This window comes from Plectropomus leopardus, chromosome 21 (genome assembly GCF_026936395.1).
Source record: "Plectropomus leopardus strain MGB_pleo_1.0 chromosome 21, ASM2693639v1, whole genome shotgun sequence".
Classification (NCBI taxonomy): Eukaryota; Metazoa; Chordata; class Actinopteri; order Perciformes; family Serranidae; genus Plectropomus; species Plectropomus leopardus.
In genome coordinates, this window is record NC_142196.1 from 17,184,128 (window position 1) to 17,199,349 (window position 15,222).

Here is a 15,222-nt window from a genome sequence, read left to right on the forward strand (position 1 = left end):
CAACAAGTAGTTTAAAAAGAATTTCTTGGAATTTGTGGGATATTTTTTGCCAAGTTGGTCATTGCTTTGCATGCTTTAAAATGAAATCAGAATAATTTGCTTAGGTCTGAAAGGGTTGGAAAAAAACATAACTGTCCCATTTTACCTAACATGTCATCAGAGTGAGGTCAGTTTTCTCCCCATGTTTTTTTACGTCCAAAGTTTCTAAATTATAAATTTTCCTAGTAGAAATACAGCAGAGAACCACAATGAGCTATAAAAGTAACAATTAATATAGTCTGCAGAGTTTCAGGTGGTTCTTTTGGTAATCTACCAAAAGGTGTCTTACATTACCTGACTTCACCCTATATGCCCATAAATAAGCAATATGGCATCCTTTGCACGTGATGTCATACAAAGTGCATTTAAACCGATGCATGTTAAAGAAGGGGGGCGAAAGCTTTGATTCCCGACATCACAGTGTAAAAACTTCAAAACAGACAAATGAAATCTTCCTCTTAAAGTGGATTTAATCTGATGATGATGAGTGACCGACGCACATCCCTTTTCCCTCCTGAGAGATGACGAATGAGCGGCTCTAGGTGGCAAGAAGTGGGGAGGAGGAGGAGGAGGAGGAGAAACCACTGGCTGTGACAGTGACAGTTGCTTCACTCCCCGGCTTTCCCCCTCCCGCTTCAGCTTCATCATCATCATCATCGCCATCATCATCATCATCATCATCGCCTTCAGCAACAGCAGCTTCAGCTTCAGCAGCAGCAGAAGCAGCGTCCATCGACAGCGTGGAGAACAAATAAGCAGCACGCATCTTCAAGAGGCGCTCCGCTCGAAGGGGGAAGATGGGGAAATGGCAGATGACTAAATGTAAGGAGCAAGAAACGAAACGAGATCTTCATTTATGATCCGAACCCGGGTTTTATGCACCGACAGGAACTCTTCAAGAACATAAGGTAAGACGATATTATGTTTTTCTTGCAGTTAATACAAGGGTGCAAACGCCTCATTGAGGAAAAAATATCTGTTTCTAACGATTTTATTAGGTTGGTAAGATCCTTTTTTTCTACTAGTTTAAACCTAAATTAGACTACATTTTAAGAATTTGCATGCCAAGATCTTGCATTTGCCAACATGACTCCTAATCTCAAGGATTTTTATTTTATGTTTTGCTATTTCCCGTCTTAGTTCTTGAAAATAGCCTATTTTTCTCAGCTACGGGTTATTATCGTTAAATTGGCTGCAACAGCTTTTTTTTCGGGGTTTTTTTTTCGGATTTAAAAGATAAAATATATAATTTTTTTTTATTGAAGTGTCCCTCCACCTAAAACAATAGTTTATTACCATTGCTTGTTATTAAGAATCAAGTTATATTCATGTTTATTTCAAAAGGGAGGAGCAATCGCATGCAAGAGGAGAGAAGGCAAATAAGAGTATCTATCTGCCCCCTTGTGGTTTTGATTAATGCTGAGTCTTAAAGGACAGACAGAATGAATACAGTTGTAGTAATCATTTATATATAAAAAAAAATACTATTATAAATAGTATTTTCAGTATCTACAAGCTTTTATTTCGTTTTTTTTTCTACAAAAAATAGTCTTTATTTTATGACAAAATTCAGTAAAATCACCCTTGAACAAAATCCCATTTCTGTTTTAAGCATCAGAAATCTCTCATGACTTAAGTTGGGTATTCAAACTATTAAACAAAGTTTAAACCTTTCATGCAGTTTTGTACCATGGTTTGTTAATTTATGGTGTGCAGCTCCATTCATCTCATACATGGCCCACATTCATGTATCGTCCCCTCTGTGGTTTCCTGTTATGTAATTTCATCCACATCAGACTGCATCAGCCTCACATTGTTTGCTGCCCGGCTTATATGAGCTTGCATGGATATATATAGAAGTAACACAACACACGTGTAAAGCCAGGCAGAGTCAAAAGGTAAGTGAGACAGCGGTGATACAGCAAGTGTGTGCTTTTATCTGCGTGCGTGCATGAGTGTGTGTTTGCAGCGTGTGTGTAGGTGTCAGGGGTGGATACTTAGAGAACATGAATTATGCAAACATTTCTCTCTCTTTCCAAAAAGGTCTGTTTTGGCTGATTAGGGAAATAAAATCATACCGCAGGGCAAGAATTTATTTGAATATAATTTCAGCACAATAACACTGCAATCATTTTTATTTCCTTTTTCAGATTACCCCATCTGACACGTAAGGAAACATGGATGTATCTTCATCCTCGCTGCAGTACGGATCAAAAAAACGGGTCAAGATCCACCCAAACACAGTGACAGTGAAATATGCCACACACTTCCCCCAGCCTGGCGATGAAGGCTATGATGACGCACCCTCTTTTGAGGAGTTTGGCGCCTTCGCGGAAGCTAACGTGGGAAAGAGACTTGTGTCAGACACTAAAGGTAGCAGGACTTTGTTTGGAACCATGGAGACCCAGCCCAAGCAGCCAAGTGTGCAAAAGGACAAGGGGGTCGAGGGCCAGCTGGCCAGCTTCGGGGAGGCGAATGTGTTGGCCTCCAGGGTGACCTGGATGGCCTTGTTTGGGGCAGCGGTGGCTCACGGCTGTGTGGCGCTGATTACTCGTTTAGCAGCAGACCGCTCTAAAGTGCCCTCCCTCGAGCTGCTATTTATCCGCTCCGTGATCCAGGTGCTGTCCATCCTGGTGGTTTTCTACTACCACGAGGCCCCCTTTGGCCCTAAGGGCTACCGGCTGCGGCTCTTTCTCTATGGCGTGTGCAACGTTATCTCAATCACCTGCGCCTACACCTCTTTTGCTATAGTACCACCCAGTAATGGCACCCTCATGTGGCGTGCGTCCACCACAGTCTTCAGTGCAATACTGGCCTTCCTGTTGCTGGATGAGAGGCTAAGCTACACAGATGTGGTCACGGTGGTGGGGAGCGTGTTCGGCCTGTGCCTGGTCATGGTGCCAAACGTCGCAGACGAGGAGAAGTCCAGGTTGGGGTTTTGGAAGGAGGCCTTTGGCTACACAATGACAGTGATGGCCGGCTTGACCGCTGCCCTCTCCATGATCGTCTACAGAGCCATCAAGGAGCGCGTCAGCATGTGGACGGCACTCTTTACGTTCGGCTGGACAGGCACGGTGTGGGGTGCCTCCACTATGTTTGTCATGCAGGAGCCCATCATTCCTCTTGATGGGGAGACCTGGGGCTACTTAATTGGGATCTGTATCTGCTCCACTGTGGCGTTCCTCGGAGTCTACTATGCTCTAAACAAGTTTCATCCGGCCTTAGTTAGTACAGTGCAGCACCTCGAGATCGTGGTCGCCATGTTGCTCCAGCTCATTGTTCTGAGGATGATCCCGTCCGTCTACGACGTCATCGGAAGCCTGGTCATCATGGTCAGCGTGTTCACACTGACAGGAGTCAAGCTGTACAGGGTGAGCAGGGCCGTGCGGCAGGATTATCAAGAGATCCTCGACTCGCCCATCAAATGAGTTTGGATATGTCAATCTATTTGTTTACAATGTTGCTTGGTTGTGCAATTTAAAAAAGAATGTCTGGATCTTCATCTGATGATTTTGTATTGTTGTGTGTATTGTTGGAAGGGTGCCAGTTGTGTAACTAATGTCTTAATATTTGTGTGTGAAATAAAAGACAAATGTAATATGGTGACTCTGTCCCCCTGATAGTACTGCTTTAATGTCAAATTGTGTCAAAGACCAAAATGTCAGCAAAAAAACAAGCCAGTTTAATTTTTGTGATTACTTTTGCTCTGGCATTTTAAACCATATTGAATCTGGTCTTGTGAGTGGCAGTGTAAAAATGATCATCTTAAAGGTCCAGTGTGTAAGATTTAATGGCAAAAATAGCATATAATAATCATACCCATGTTTTGTGCTTTGGTTACCTTAGAATGAGTCGTTTATATCTACAAATGGAGGAGATCCTCTTCCATGTAGATTGCCACATTGTTTCTACAGTTGCCCTGAATGGACAAACTACATATTGGCTATAGGTAGGGGCATTCACGTTTTCGTGTCAGTCACCATAGTTCTCCTACAGCTTTTTTCACACAGGAGAGGTTTCAGTTCTGTAACCTCAACTCTAGATGCTACTAAATCCTACACACTGGACTGACAATGATATGCACCTTTTTATGAAAATATCATCAGCAAGGTGTGGTGTATCTGTCTGTTGTCACACTGCCACACTTGTCACACTGTGTAAATGTCAGCCCAGAAATCATTCATACATACAAGGAAAGAAAGAATAAAAATAAATACCACCCATGTTTCATAAAATAACTGGTATTGCTTTAATCGGTTGCTGAATTTCTTCAAATAAAATAACATTATGAAGGATCCAGGGTGCGATATAGTGAGCTTTATGTGCTGGGATAGAGCTTCTTGTCATTGACTGTTTAACTGGGGTTTTTATTAAAATGTCTCAGTTTACAAATAATAGCAAAAATATTTTGTGCACAAACTGCACCTTTCTTACTGCCTTCACATATGTTCTGTCCCCAGCAGCCACTTGATATTTAACACTAGCAATTACATCCTTGGACGCTGCCTCTGTTTACTTTCAGATGCATATCAAACTAATGCCCAGAGGCATGTACACTGTATTGAATTAAAGTCCCCTTTAACAACATGAGACCATCTGCTTTTTCTGTAGCGGACGATTCAGCCGCTCACCAGCGTGTTTCCTTTCTCTGTGTAGAAAACCAAGGCAGCACAGTCAGTCTCTGTGATTTCCCCAGGGCAAAGCAACAGTGATGGAATGAAATAATGGCAATGATGATGCAGTGCGGATGAAAGAGGACATGTTGCGGTTCAAAAGTGACTCAACGTGGATGTTTCACAAAGAGCCCAGCAGGTGGCATTCACAATCCACTCCACTAATCAGTCAGTATTAGCTGAGAAAATACTTTATGACAGTAAATAATGAAGGTAATTTGTGGCATATTTCATGGTCAATAATAGTCTGCAGTTAATTCATAAAAACAAGTTAAATGCATGAAATGTCACAGTTCATCCAAACTCTTTTCATTTAATGAGAAGAAGCAAATTTATGACCCGATAAAGTGTTATAAATTTATGACACTCTGTTGAATGTTTAACATATTTCTATTGAAATAGGAAATAGTAAGTATTGTGGTTACAGCCATGCAAATAGTAGAGGTGTTACCAAATAACTCTGTGTGATGACAATCTGTTATCACTGATGTCACAGTCAACAAAATGATGAGTAAACCCACAAGCTCAATCAATTTACAACCAAAAGTTAAACAACCATTATAAACATAATAATCTGAGATGGTCTTTCACTTTGAAAATGTTCAATCTGTCATGTCACATTTTTTAAACACTTTCTAGTTTAGAGTGTATTTATTCAAAGGGTGAATAAACAGAGATAAAGTGGGTTTACACGTGTTGTATCATAGTCTTGTTTTGAGATGGGATTTTGGGTGCGGAAAGTAGAATACATGTAGAGGAGGCCCATCTGTTTGAGCAGGAAACAGATTGCATCCTGCAGCGAGCTGCACAACCTTCCAAATTACTCTGCAGCCCTCCTCGCCACAGACATGTTTATTAGAAGTATCACTTCCCAGGAGGGGCCTGAGTGGAATTTGATGATGAGTTATTGTATGTGCGAGTGTCTCTATTTGTGCTGCACAGTACAGATGACTGGGCATTTTTATGAAGGGCTCAAAAACACCAGGCTAACTATTAAACTATTAAATATCTATTCATCATATAAGGCAATACTTCAAGTACATACAATTGCTGCCAGCTGTAGCCAGCATTAAAGTCATCATGAATTAGTGATAGATAATATGAGATTATTCCTAATTTGGGGGAGATTTATCATTACAACAGTAAGGTCGAGTACAACAGGAAGCATCAGTACAAAAAAAAACAAAGATACATAGTCATATACTGACAATGTATCTGTAAAAAGACCACACAGATCAGTTTATTAGGTAAACAGCAAAAACACACAGCAATATTGTAAGTAGACAGAAAAAAAGCAAAATATGATTTTAAAAAAACAAACAAAAAAACAGGCTGAATACCTGAATTCACATTATAGTATAGATATGCTACAGTTTAGCATATACTGGTATTGCACCTTGTCTTGGGCCGCTATATATATATCTTTATTAAGATTTGAGATTATACAAACAAAGAATACAGAAAAAATATACAACTCATTAAAACCCCCCAGAAGGTTGGTCAAACAATATGGTGCTTTGGACATGTTTTGAATACGATCTAACATAGATGCACCAGAAGATTAGTAATGTAAATCTCATATGTCTGCCCAAAAGAGTTTAAGACTTGCAATTTAAGCCTGTATAAATTGTTTTATTCTGAAATGTTTGCGTTTTTAGTACTGCATACATATTTCTGGTTGTATTTTAGACTACTGAGAAATAAATATGTATGATCACTATAACCTCTAAAATAACAAAGTTCAAGATGGCCTAAGACATTTACACAATGCTGTACATGTCTTTTTTTGTAGTGTTTAGGTTGACTCTTAATCCTCACAAGGCAAAAATCATGATGGATGCTTATGGGAATGCATAACATCAGCAGCTGCAGTATGATTGACTGACAGCGTCCTGGTCCAATCAACGCAGAGTCGATTCCTCTACGGCCAATCGGGTGCGAGTGGGCGGGATCTTGCGTCCGAACAGCTTGTGAAGCTGCTGCTAGTTAGCCTAGCTGTGCTACTGAGCAATGACATGCTTTGATATAGAAATGCTATTCCAACGGGGCACAGCGTCTCATCAGCTAGGCTAGCTTGTTGGAGTGGAAAAATAACTGGCCGCCAGCGAGGTTTCTGGATATCAATTGCGTGACGCTTCCAGACATTGAATATTTCGTGAAGGAGATAAGAAGAGGTGGTCGTCAGGAATCAGGTAAGACACGGTGTGAATCTGAGCTGCCACTGACGGTGAAGCTATCTGATTGAGGCTACCGCAGTACCGTTTCTCACGAGAGCTACAGGCTAGCTGCTATCCTTGGATTCACCGAGTAACGTTACAAGTCACGTCGGCTAACAGCTAACTGTTAACCCAGACAAAACCAGTCTGTCGCCTTGCCAACATGGCCAACATACGGTTATCCAGCTGGCTAACGGTTAGTTTGGCTGCAACCGAGACATTTGTCACCACGAAAAGCAATCTGGGGCATTTTCTTAGCCACGTTAGCCAAGTTAGATAGCGTGACACGCTGTCAAGCTTAAGTTACAAGATAAAAGCTCCGAAAAAACTGCTGCTGAGTGTGGTTACACTTCATTTCGTGCAGTGCACCACGTTAACGTTTCAATTCCTCAGATTGAAAATGGAGAGGACGCCTCAGCGGCAGCAAACGGTTTACAACGCAAATTTGCATCTTCTAATTTACTGCAGTCCCTCTCAGTAGCTACACAGTTTTTATGTAACGTTAACTAATGCTCAAGTTTGACTTGTGCAGCTGATCATGATGGAGGCATTCCCTAAAATTAACTTATGATTCCCTTTACTTGTGTTAAACAACATGTTTGCTGTGATTATACACACTTGAATAGATATTTTAGTCATCTCTTGTTTGCTTGTTTGCATTGTAACAATGATTCATTTTCATTAGTCATGTATCTGTTTGTTTTAACAATTAATTTAATATTCATTCAGCCCTTAAAATGTTAGAAAATAATGGAAAATGCCCATCACAGCTTGCCAGAGTCAAATATGACAGCTATAGATGTATTGTTTTGTCTCAAATACAAATGTATTCTTTTTACACTGATATAAACTGCGTAAAAAAGCAAATCAGTACATTAGAGAAGCTGCCACCAGAGAGTCATCAGGGTTTTTACTTGATAAATGACTTAATTAATTTTCTGTCAATGGACTGCTCATTACAGCTCCAATTCACAGACAGTAACAAATGCATACTTAATGTCTGTTAAGGGCCAATCCCTCCTAACTAACGAATTCCAGTATGTTATTTTCATGGCCAAGGAAAGTTCAACTAATTTTTGTGAACATGAGCTATTTAAGGATGCATGATAATATCAGCACATTATGGATATCGCAGACATCAGGTTTAAGATAAAATATTGACATAGGCGTGAAATGAACTTTTCTGCTGATATGACTGGCTGATAAAATGAAACTATGATTGTGAGACTTTAATTTGTTGAAAGAGTTTAAATTAGCCTTAGTTTCGGCTATTGTCAGTATTGTCTTAGGGAGAGCATCCTCCAAGCTTGTTAGTAGAAATGTTTACAGTTTTGTTTAAAATGTTGGACATGAGAATAACTGTGGCATGTTTTGCATGTAACCCAAGTTAAAGTTGTTTCATTGTTTTGCCCAGTAAATGTATACATATTGAAAAACACTGTATTTCATTTCTGCATCTGCCACCAGGAGAGACGTGATATTCTCTGTAATTAGGCGGAAAAACACGTTCCTTGATCGTTATCTGCCAAAATGAGTCAGAAAATATCTGCATTACAGAAACAGCTTGTGATAACTTGAGTATGAAATCCGGAGCTGCTTCATAGACAATGAATTGAATACTCATTTTGTGGACCCACCAAATGTTTGTTTTCTCTTCTATATCAAAATGAGTGTTATTCTATTGCAGTGATTTCCGTTCTGAAACAGAAAATGTATCCATATATTCAGACCATTCACCAGAGTGCTGGGTCATCTTTCACCATTTACTGTCTGTAGAGAGCCAGTAATGAGTCCTGAAACAGAAATCCATCAGCATTTCAGCATCTCCACTTCCCTTGTCTCAAAGTCAATTAGTTTTTTGAATGGGTTTTTGATTCACTTTCTGAAATAAGGCCTGTGATTAACACAAGCTGAAGAAACTTTCATGTTTTGTTCTATGACATAAATATATATCAGTAAATACCCCACTTTTGAGCTTTGAAGCTCGTATGTGTCTTTCAAAGAGGCGGTTGCTAACAAGTAGCCAAATTAGACTGCAGAATGTCATCATGCTGAGCTGCGCTGAACACAGCTTTGAAGCCTTCGTGTGGTGGGGACATTAAATCATGCGATCATGGTATAGTTTGTTGATAGCCTAACATTAGCTTTTTTCTTCTGGCGATTGCATTTAGGCTTCAAATATCCGAAAAGTGGTGTTCATTTGTGAGGCCTACCTTGCTGAGCAAAACGTTTAAGTATAAGAAATATTTGTTTACTACAGAGTTTATTTTCTGCATTGATCCAAAATCTAATGTAAAAATATCACAGTTTTTTGGGCAAGGGAACCAGAACAAAGCTAACTTGCGTGTCGGCTTGCAGAAAAAGTAATCCCTGGGGTGCTCTATGGGGCAGTCCCAGACTTTATTCCCCTATGAAATCACATATTTGAGTTTTAGCTTTCTAGTTGTTTTTTGGGGGGGCAATCTGGTAGAGTTTTTCATGTTTACTACCTAAGGAGTTTGTAATTAGGCAAATGTACTGTGTAAGTGAAATCATTTTTTGTTTTGGTGCAAGATTTCAGATAATTGCTCCCTCTGCTTATCTCCTAACATTGTTTCTACCTTACACAGCCAAAGCCAGACTAAATGTCATGCTTCAGTAGCACAATGGCCGATAAGGCTGTATAATTGTTGGCAAGCTTTCGTGCTTGTGTTTGTGTGTGGCAGGCTTCAAAACTTCAACAGCACTGTGAAACAATCAGCAGATTAATATGGCTCAGGCGTTTTATCTCACAGATATTAATTTTGAGATATGTGGTTAGTTCTGAATGATTTTAAATGGGTAGCATGTGTGTGTTTCCAAACACCAAAGGTTTTTTTTTTTGCAGCTGCTGAATAGTGCAGTTTCTGTAATTATTGTCACACTGACAGACCTCTTCACAGCCTCTCATTAAGGTTTCAGGGAGGTGAGAGGGGGAGAGACACATTTGGTCTGCTGTCGCTCTGTTCCCAGTGGGAGTCAGAGGGAGGGGAGGGACAGTTTGCAGGGTTAAGATGGTGGAGACCTGAGCATGATTTGCTTGATGGCTTGTATATTTCTCTTGAGCATTGAGCCCAATTTTCCAGATGTGAAAATGACTACTAGGAGACGCATAGAGAACGTTTGCGCCCATCAGGTTGTGAGCTCACGTTCAGAATCAGGACTCCCCCAAAGCTTTGACTATTCAGCTATGCATGTTGATATCATAGTTATGTGGCCCTATTTCATCTATGTCCTATTTATAGCTCCTGTTGACTCAGATACCCTCTAACAGTGCCCTTGTTTGAGTGTAATGACAGTATAATCTTATGGATATGCAGTGATGAGCTCTTTTTCCTGCCCTTGCCTCTCCTCGGTGCCTGCTATGTGCTCCCGGTGGCCTGAAGCAGCCAAATCTGTCCTCACAGCTTCGGGGAAAATACCAACTGTGCATTTTCTCGATAGCCAAAATCTAATGTGGCTGAAAAATTCCCAGCTCAAATGACAAGTAAAGGAATGTATTTAACATCTTTAGGTTTCTACCGAAGTTGAGAAATTATGGAGATTTTTTTATTTTCCCGTAACTCTCTCTTCTCTTTTCTTATCTCCCTAATCTCACTTATTACATACAATCACTTCCAATTCCTCTTTTTTCATATCTGTTTTTTTATCTTCTGTCTGACACGTTTGCTTTGACTGATCACGCATGTAGGCCTGTTTAAACAGTCAGTAGTAAAGGGTACTTTCTATGAGTTAATCAAGGTCACCTGCTAAAAAAAGGAACTTAGTCTTTTGTCAGGAGTGGAAAGGTGCCCTCCTGTTTTTTTAAGTTGAGCTGATCGCACAAAAAAGCTCTTTTTGGCTGTTAATCCATGCAAAAGCAAAGTCATCACGCTCTGCAGTTGCTGATGGTGTGATAACATTTCTCCTCACTTCTGTAAAACTTTATGGTCTGGCCTCTGCGGTTAACATATTTCATTTCTCATTTGAAGTGAGTGATTTGACTTCCTTGTGTAGGAGGAAAGAAGTGTTCAGTTTCAGTGCTGTTTTTCTCTATTAGTTCATTATGGTTTGGATTTTTTCTTTCGGTGGGTTTGGCAGTGTGAAAATGAGGATGTGTGTACTTATAACTGCTTCTTTCATTGTGATGACAGAATTTAATGTGTATCCATTACTCAAATAGCTGATGTCAAAATGTGCTGTGAGAATGATGAAATTCACCGAGTAAAAATTGATGAAAGAATGCTTTTGAGACACAGTTGCAGTTTCACTGATACGCTGGAGCTATGTTTAGACTGGCCACCTCCAGATATTTTATGTGAAATTGTTGAACCAAAAATAGGTCTACAGATCTTCTCTATTACACATTGTTCTCTGAGGACTGGAATTAGTGGCCCTGTCATCATGATTGTGAAGAACCATTTAAACAAATATTTCTTAAAATAGCTCTATCATAAGATACTTTTCTAATTAGCCTAAAACATCTTAAGAATTATATTCTTGGCAAATACATTAGATTGCAAAATATAATAAAACATTTACTCATTTTATATGTGAAGGACCCTGTTTACCAAAAGCATTTGAAAGCCAAGATTATCTGCATTGTACATTTATATGCTGAGATATTCGTGATCTAAAGATGCTTTTGAACAGAACAGAGTTGGACAAACACTGCATTTTTGGGGACCAGAACCTGCTAGTTTTAGCTTACACTGTAGTAGGGCTGCACAATTAATAGAAATTTTATCAAAATGACATTTATGGTCAAGTTAAATATTCAAATTGCAGGAGCTGAAGTTTTTTCGATTAAAAAAACTAATAGAAAAGAAGCATTTTGGTCATATAGAGATGTCCAGGCCTACAAATCATATTTAAGACATAGGGGAACATGCTTATTTGGTACAGACCCCAGCAAAAATCATATCATTTTCTATATCAATACATCATAAAATGGATCTTTTCACATGTAGGAAAGTGGACAGTAGGGTTGCAATGGTGTGATAACCGTCTTAATAAATATTCGGGTTTCACAGTATCACTGTACACAATCTTTTTGCTTGTAGAAAGAAGGGCCGATTCTAGTAAAAATGTAGTCTTTGTAAAGCTTCTACCTCATTCATCTTAGTGATTTATTAACACACATTGTTGTCTGTCATCTTTTTCTGAATGTAAAAGGTAACTATAGGTAAATTGACACACTCCCATTGTCATTAAATACAGACCTCCCTGTGCTGAAAATACGTGTAGGCAGCTCAGAGGTGAGGATGTCTCTGGAAAATGTTTTTCTTGCCTCTCTCCTATCAAACATCTTGATTTGTGCAGACCCCAGATTTTTTTTTTGTGGCATCACCATGCAATCTGGAATACCTCCTGCTCTCAAGATGCTCATACGCAAGTTCCAACACGTGGCCCTCCCCAGACTTGTGTCCTCCCAAGTGGCTTGTTTAGTCCTATTGTGACAGCACTCTAGGGCTCATATTTGCCAGGATGTACGAAGACTTAAGAGGAAGCCAGTGTATCTATTTCATCCCTCTGACACAAGCTGTCTGGCATTATTATCTTGCGGTTTACAAATGATCTGCTATTTTGACTGTAACAAGAGCATTTTCCAGAAGGCTGCAGTTGCAACAAGGTATACAGCTACGGTACATTGCCTGGCCAGATTTAGATTTTATGTGGATCATCTCTTTTACTGACTCCTAATGCTGCTACAAAACCAAACCACAAACAGATTTCTTGCACAGTAGAGTTTGATGTTAGGAATCCTCCTGCTTTGTAAACTTGGATTAGTCATTGGGAAATCCCCTGGAGCTCCCAGAGTTGGTGAGGTAACCTGAAGATTTACTTTGCTGTTGCCTTGATCCCAGATTGCTTGGATGTGGCCATCGTTGGACCTGGTAGCTATAAGCAAACAGGCCACCCAGAACAACAACTCAGGCAACAAGCAGGGCGTGGATGCGGATGTGTAGGCTCTGCTGAGGAAATAGATCCTTTCTTATATAGAGGTATTATGTTCTGATGTGCATTCGTTTACAGCGAGGTGTAAGTGTTTTCATGCTGGTATGCTGCTGCTAAGGCCAGTCATAGACTACATTAAACTTAGTGTAAATTCTGGAAGGTAATAATTAGAGTCTGGCTTATATTTAATTTATTCCTGCATACCAATGCAGTAGTGTTATTTCTAAATTTAGCCATTCTACAAGATTCCTACAAGCACTTTGGTTATGTAATTTGTTGCTGTGCATGATAGGGGTGCTTTGATCAGGCTTTTCAGGGCTGATACAGATCACTGATTTACTTAGTTGTGGAGATCTTTTCGAGAAGCACTCATACAAGTGACTCTGTGTAGCCACAACTTTTGTCTCATGTTTGTGTCACCCCTTTCTTTTATGTCAAGCTGGTCTCATCATTCCAATATAAAGGACACAAAAAGGACATCTCATCCTGTTTTTCAGCCACAAAACAACATGTCAGTTCACCAGTACTATCCCTCTGTGGGCTAGACAGTAACATCCAGCCTCATGCCTTGTGAAGTGGAAAATATGCAGTCGTAATCGACTAGGAAGTAAAAATGGAGAAGTGAAACACTTTTCAGCTATGCTTGTATATTTGCCTTATCTATATCTATTATCTATATCACTTTTGCTGATTAATCAATATCCTCCTCTTTTGCGAATGGGTGTTAAGTATCAGAATAGTTATGGTTGCTAAAACATTGATACCAGGAATCTGAACAAGTAATAGTCTGTGATAAAAGTTCAGTACATTTAGATGAGCTTCCTCTAAGCTTCCTAAATACTGCTCTTGTCTTTGTAATACCCCATTTCCACTAAAATTAGCACATGTATGCAGATTAGTTTTAACATGGCAGGGTTCCTGAGGGTCCTTAAAGGCATTTATTTCATTAATCTAATAATAAGGCCTTAGTTGGTATTGAAATTTCTTTAATCAATACTTCGTAAGTCTTGAAATGCTCAAACATAGGAAGTATTGTTTATGAGTCATCTTTTTCTGACATCCCATTGTAAAATATCTCACTAACACTAACTCCTGCATGCAGAGGAAGGAAAAACAAAAAATGGCAAAGCAAACTTGCCAACAAATGCCAGATATTTTCCAGGTCAAACCAGATCTAACTGTTCACTGGACTGGAATGTTTCCTGCAACAGTAAACAACAAATTGTTCTTAACCTTTAGTCAAAAAGAAAACAACAATGTTGGTTCATGTTTTTTTTCTTCAGTTTTGGTTATTGCAAAATTAATCTTAATTTTCATCCCTGGTAGCCTTAAAAAAGTCTTAAATCAAACTTGCCTTAAACTGTAGGAACTCTGCACAGGAACACACACTATTAATAGGCAATAGACTCCATTACTGTTGCCAGTAAACCAGAGCTGTCAACATGGTCTTGAAAAGCAGACAAGTATCCCTTTCTGGTGTGTTGGGGTGTGTCACATTTGACGTAACAGACAGGCCAGAAAACAAGTCAGTAAACAGTAGAGCAGCATGGAGGCCAGTGAAAATGTTGCAGTGGTTACTTCTTTTCATATCTTTTACTTATACAGTCCGTTTATCAAATTTGGTGCATAAGTGGAAAATTTTTTGAGTCCTGCTTGGATGGAGAGAGAAGGTGTTTTTTTTTGGTGGCAAGTATTTGCATCTTCCCGGTAAAGTTACTAAACTTGCATGTTCATACGGGTAATATATTTGTATCAAAGCCGATCGAAGCCGGAGCCATTAAATACCCATGACTACTGATGAGTAATTTGACGCGGGTGTGAATGCTGAATGTAATCTTTCCCATTACATTAAAAAGACAGATGTTAGCGGGTGTTAGTGGGTTTTTTGGTTTTTTGTTTTTTGTGCTGTGGGAAAGTGGCTTAAATAATTTGTCTGTACAGTATGTCAAAGTGACCAGACTTGATTTTGTGTGAGTTTTCATTTTGTAACTAAATTGCTATACAACATATTTCAAACCGTGGCATTTGCATATGCTTCTCACAGATTTGTTTTGAGTGTAGAGTGAGCCTTTTGATGTGAAGTTGGCCTTGAATAGAGCTTGAAACTTTTGGTGTTGGTTGTTGCTATGAGAGTAAATCTCTGGCAATTCTCAAAGGACATGATCCCCGGTCTATTTTAGGCCATTCCCAACTGCTGAGGGTGATCCCGAGGGGTGGATAACCAACTGCTTTCACACAGTCATGAGCCGATATGCTTAGCCCAAAACACTAGAGGCCCCTCTGTCCTCAATTAAGTTTTAATGTGATAGTGGAACAATGCAGTTTACTAATGGGGGACA

The 15,222-nt window shown here is 39.5% G+C and overlaps 2 protein-coding genes across 2 annotated transcripts in view; both read left to right on the top strand.

Moving 5' to 3' along the window:
* The first annotated feature begins 464 nt into the window (after positions 1 to 464).
* On the top strand, positions 465 to 4,626 carry slc35g2b (solute carrier family 35 member G2b). The gene is made up of 2 exons (XM_042510665.2): positions 465 to 947; positions 2,190 to 4,626. Exon 2 carries the CDS (start codon positions 2,217 to 2,219, stop codon positions 3,465 to 3,467), a length of 1,251 nt encoding a protein of 416 aa, XP_042366599.1. The 5' UTR covers positions 465 to 947; positions 2,190 to 2,216; the 3' UTR covers positions 3,468 to 4,626.
* A 2,065-nt stretch (positions 4,627 to 6,691) lies between these two features.
* Positions 6,692 to 15,222, top strand: part of nck1b (NCK adaptor protein 1b) — a 34,498-nt gene continuing 25,967 nt past the window's right edge. Inside the window, exon 1 of the mRNA XM_042510787.2 lies at positions 6,692 to 6,904. The gene's annotated coding sequence lies outside the window, so the exon portion shown is untranslated. The remainder of the gene's footprint in view (positions 6,905 to 15,222) is intronic.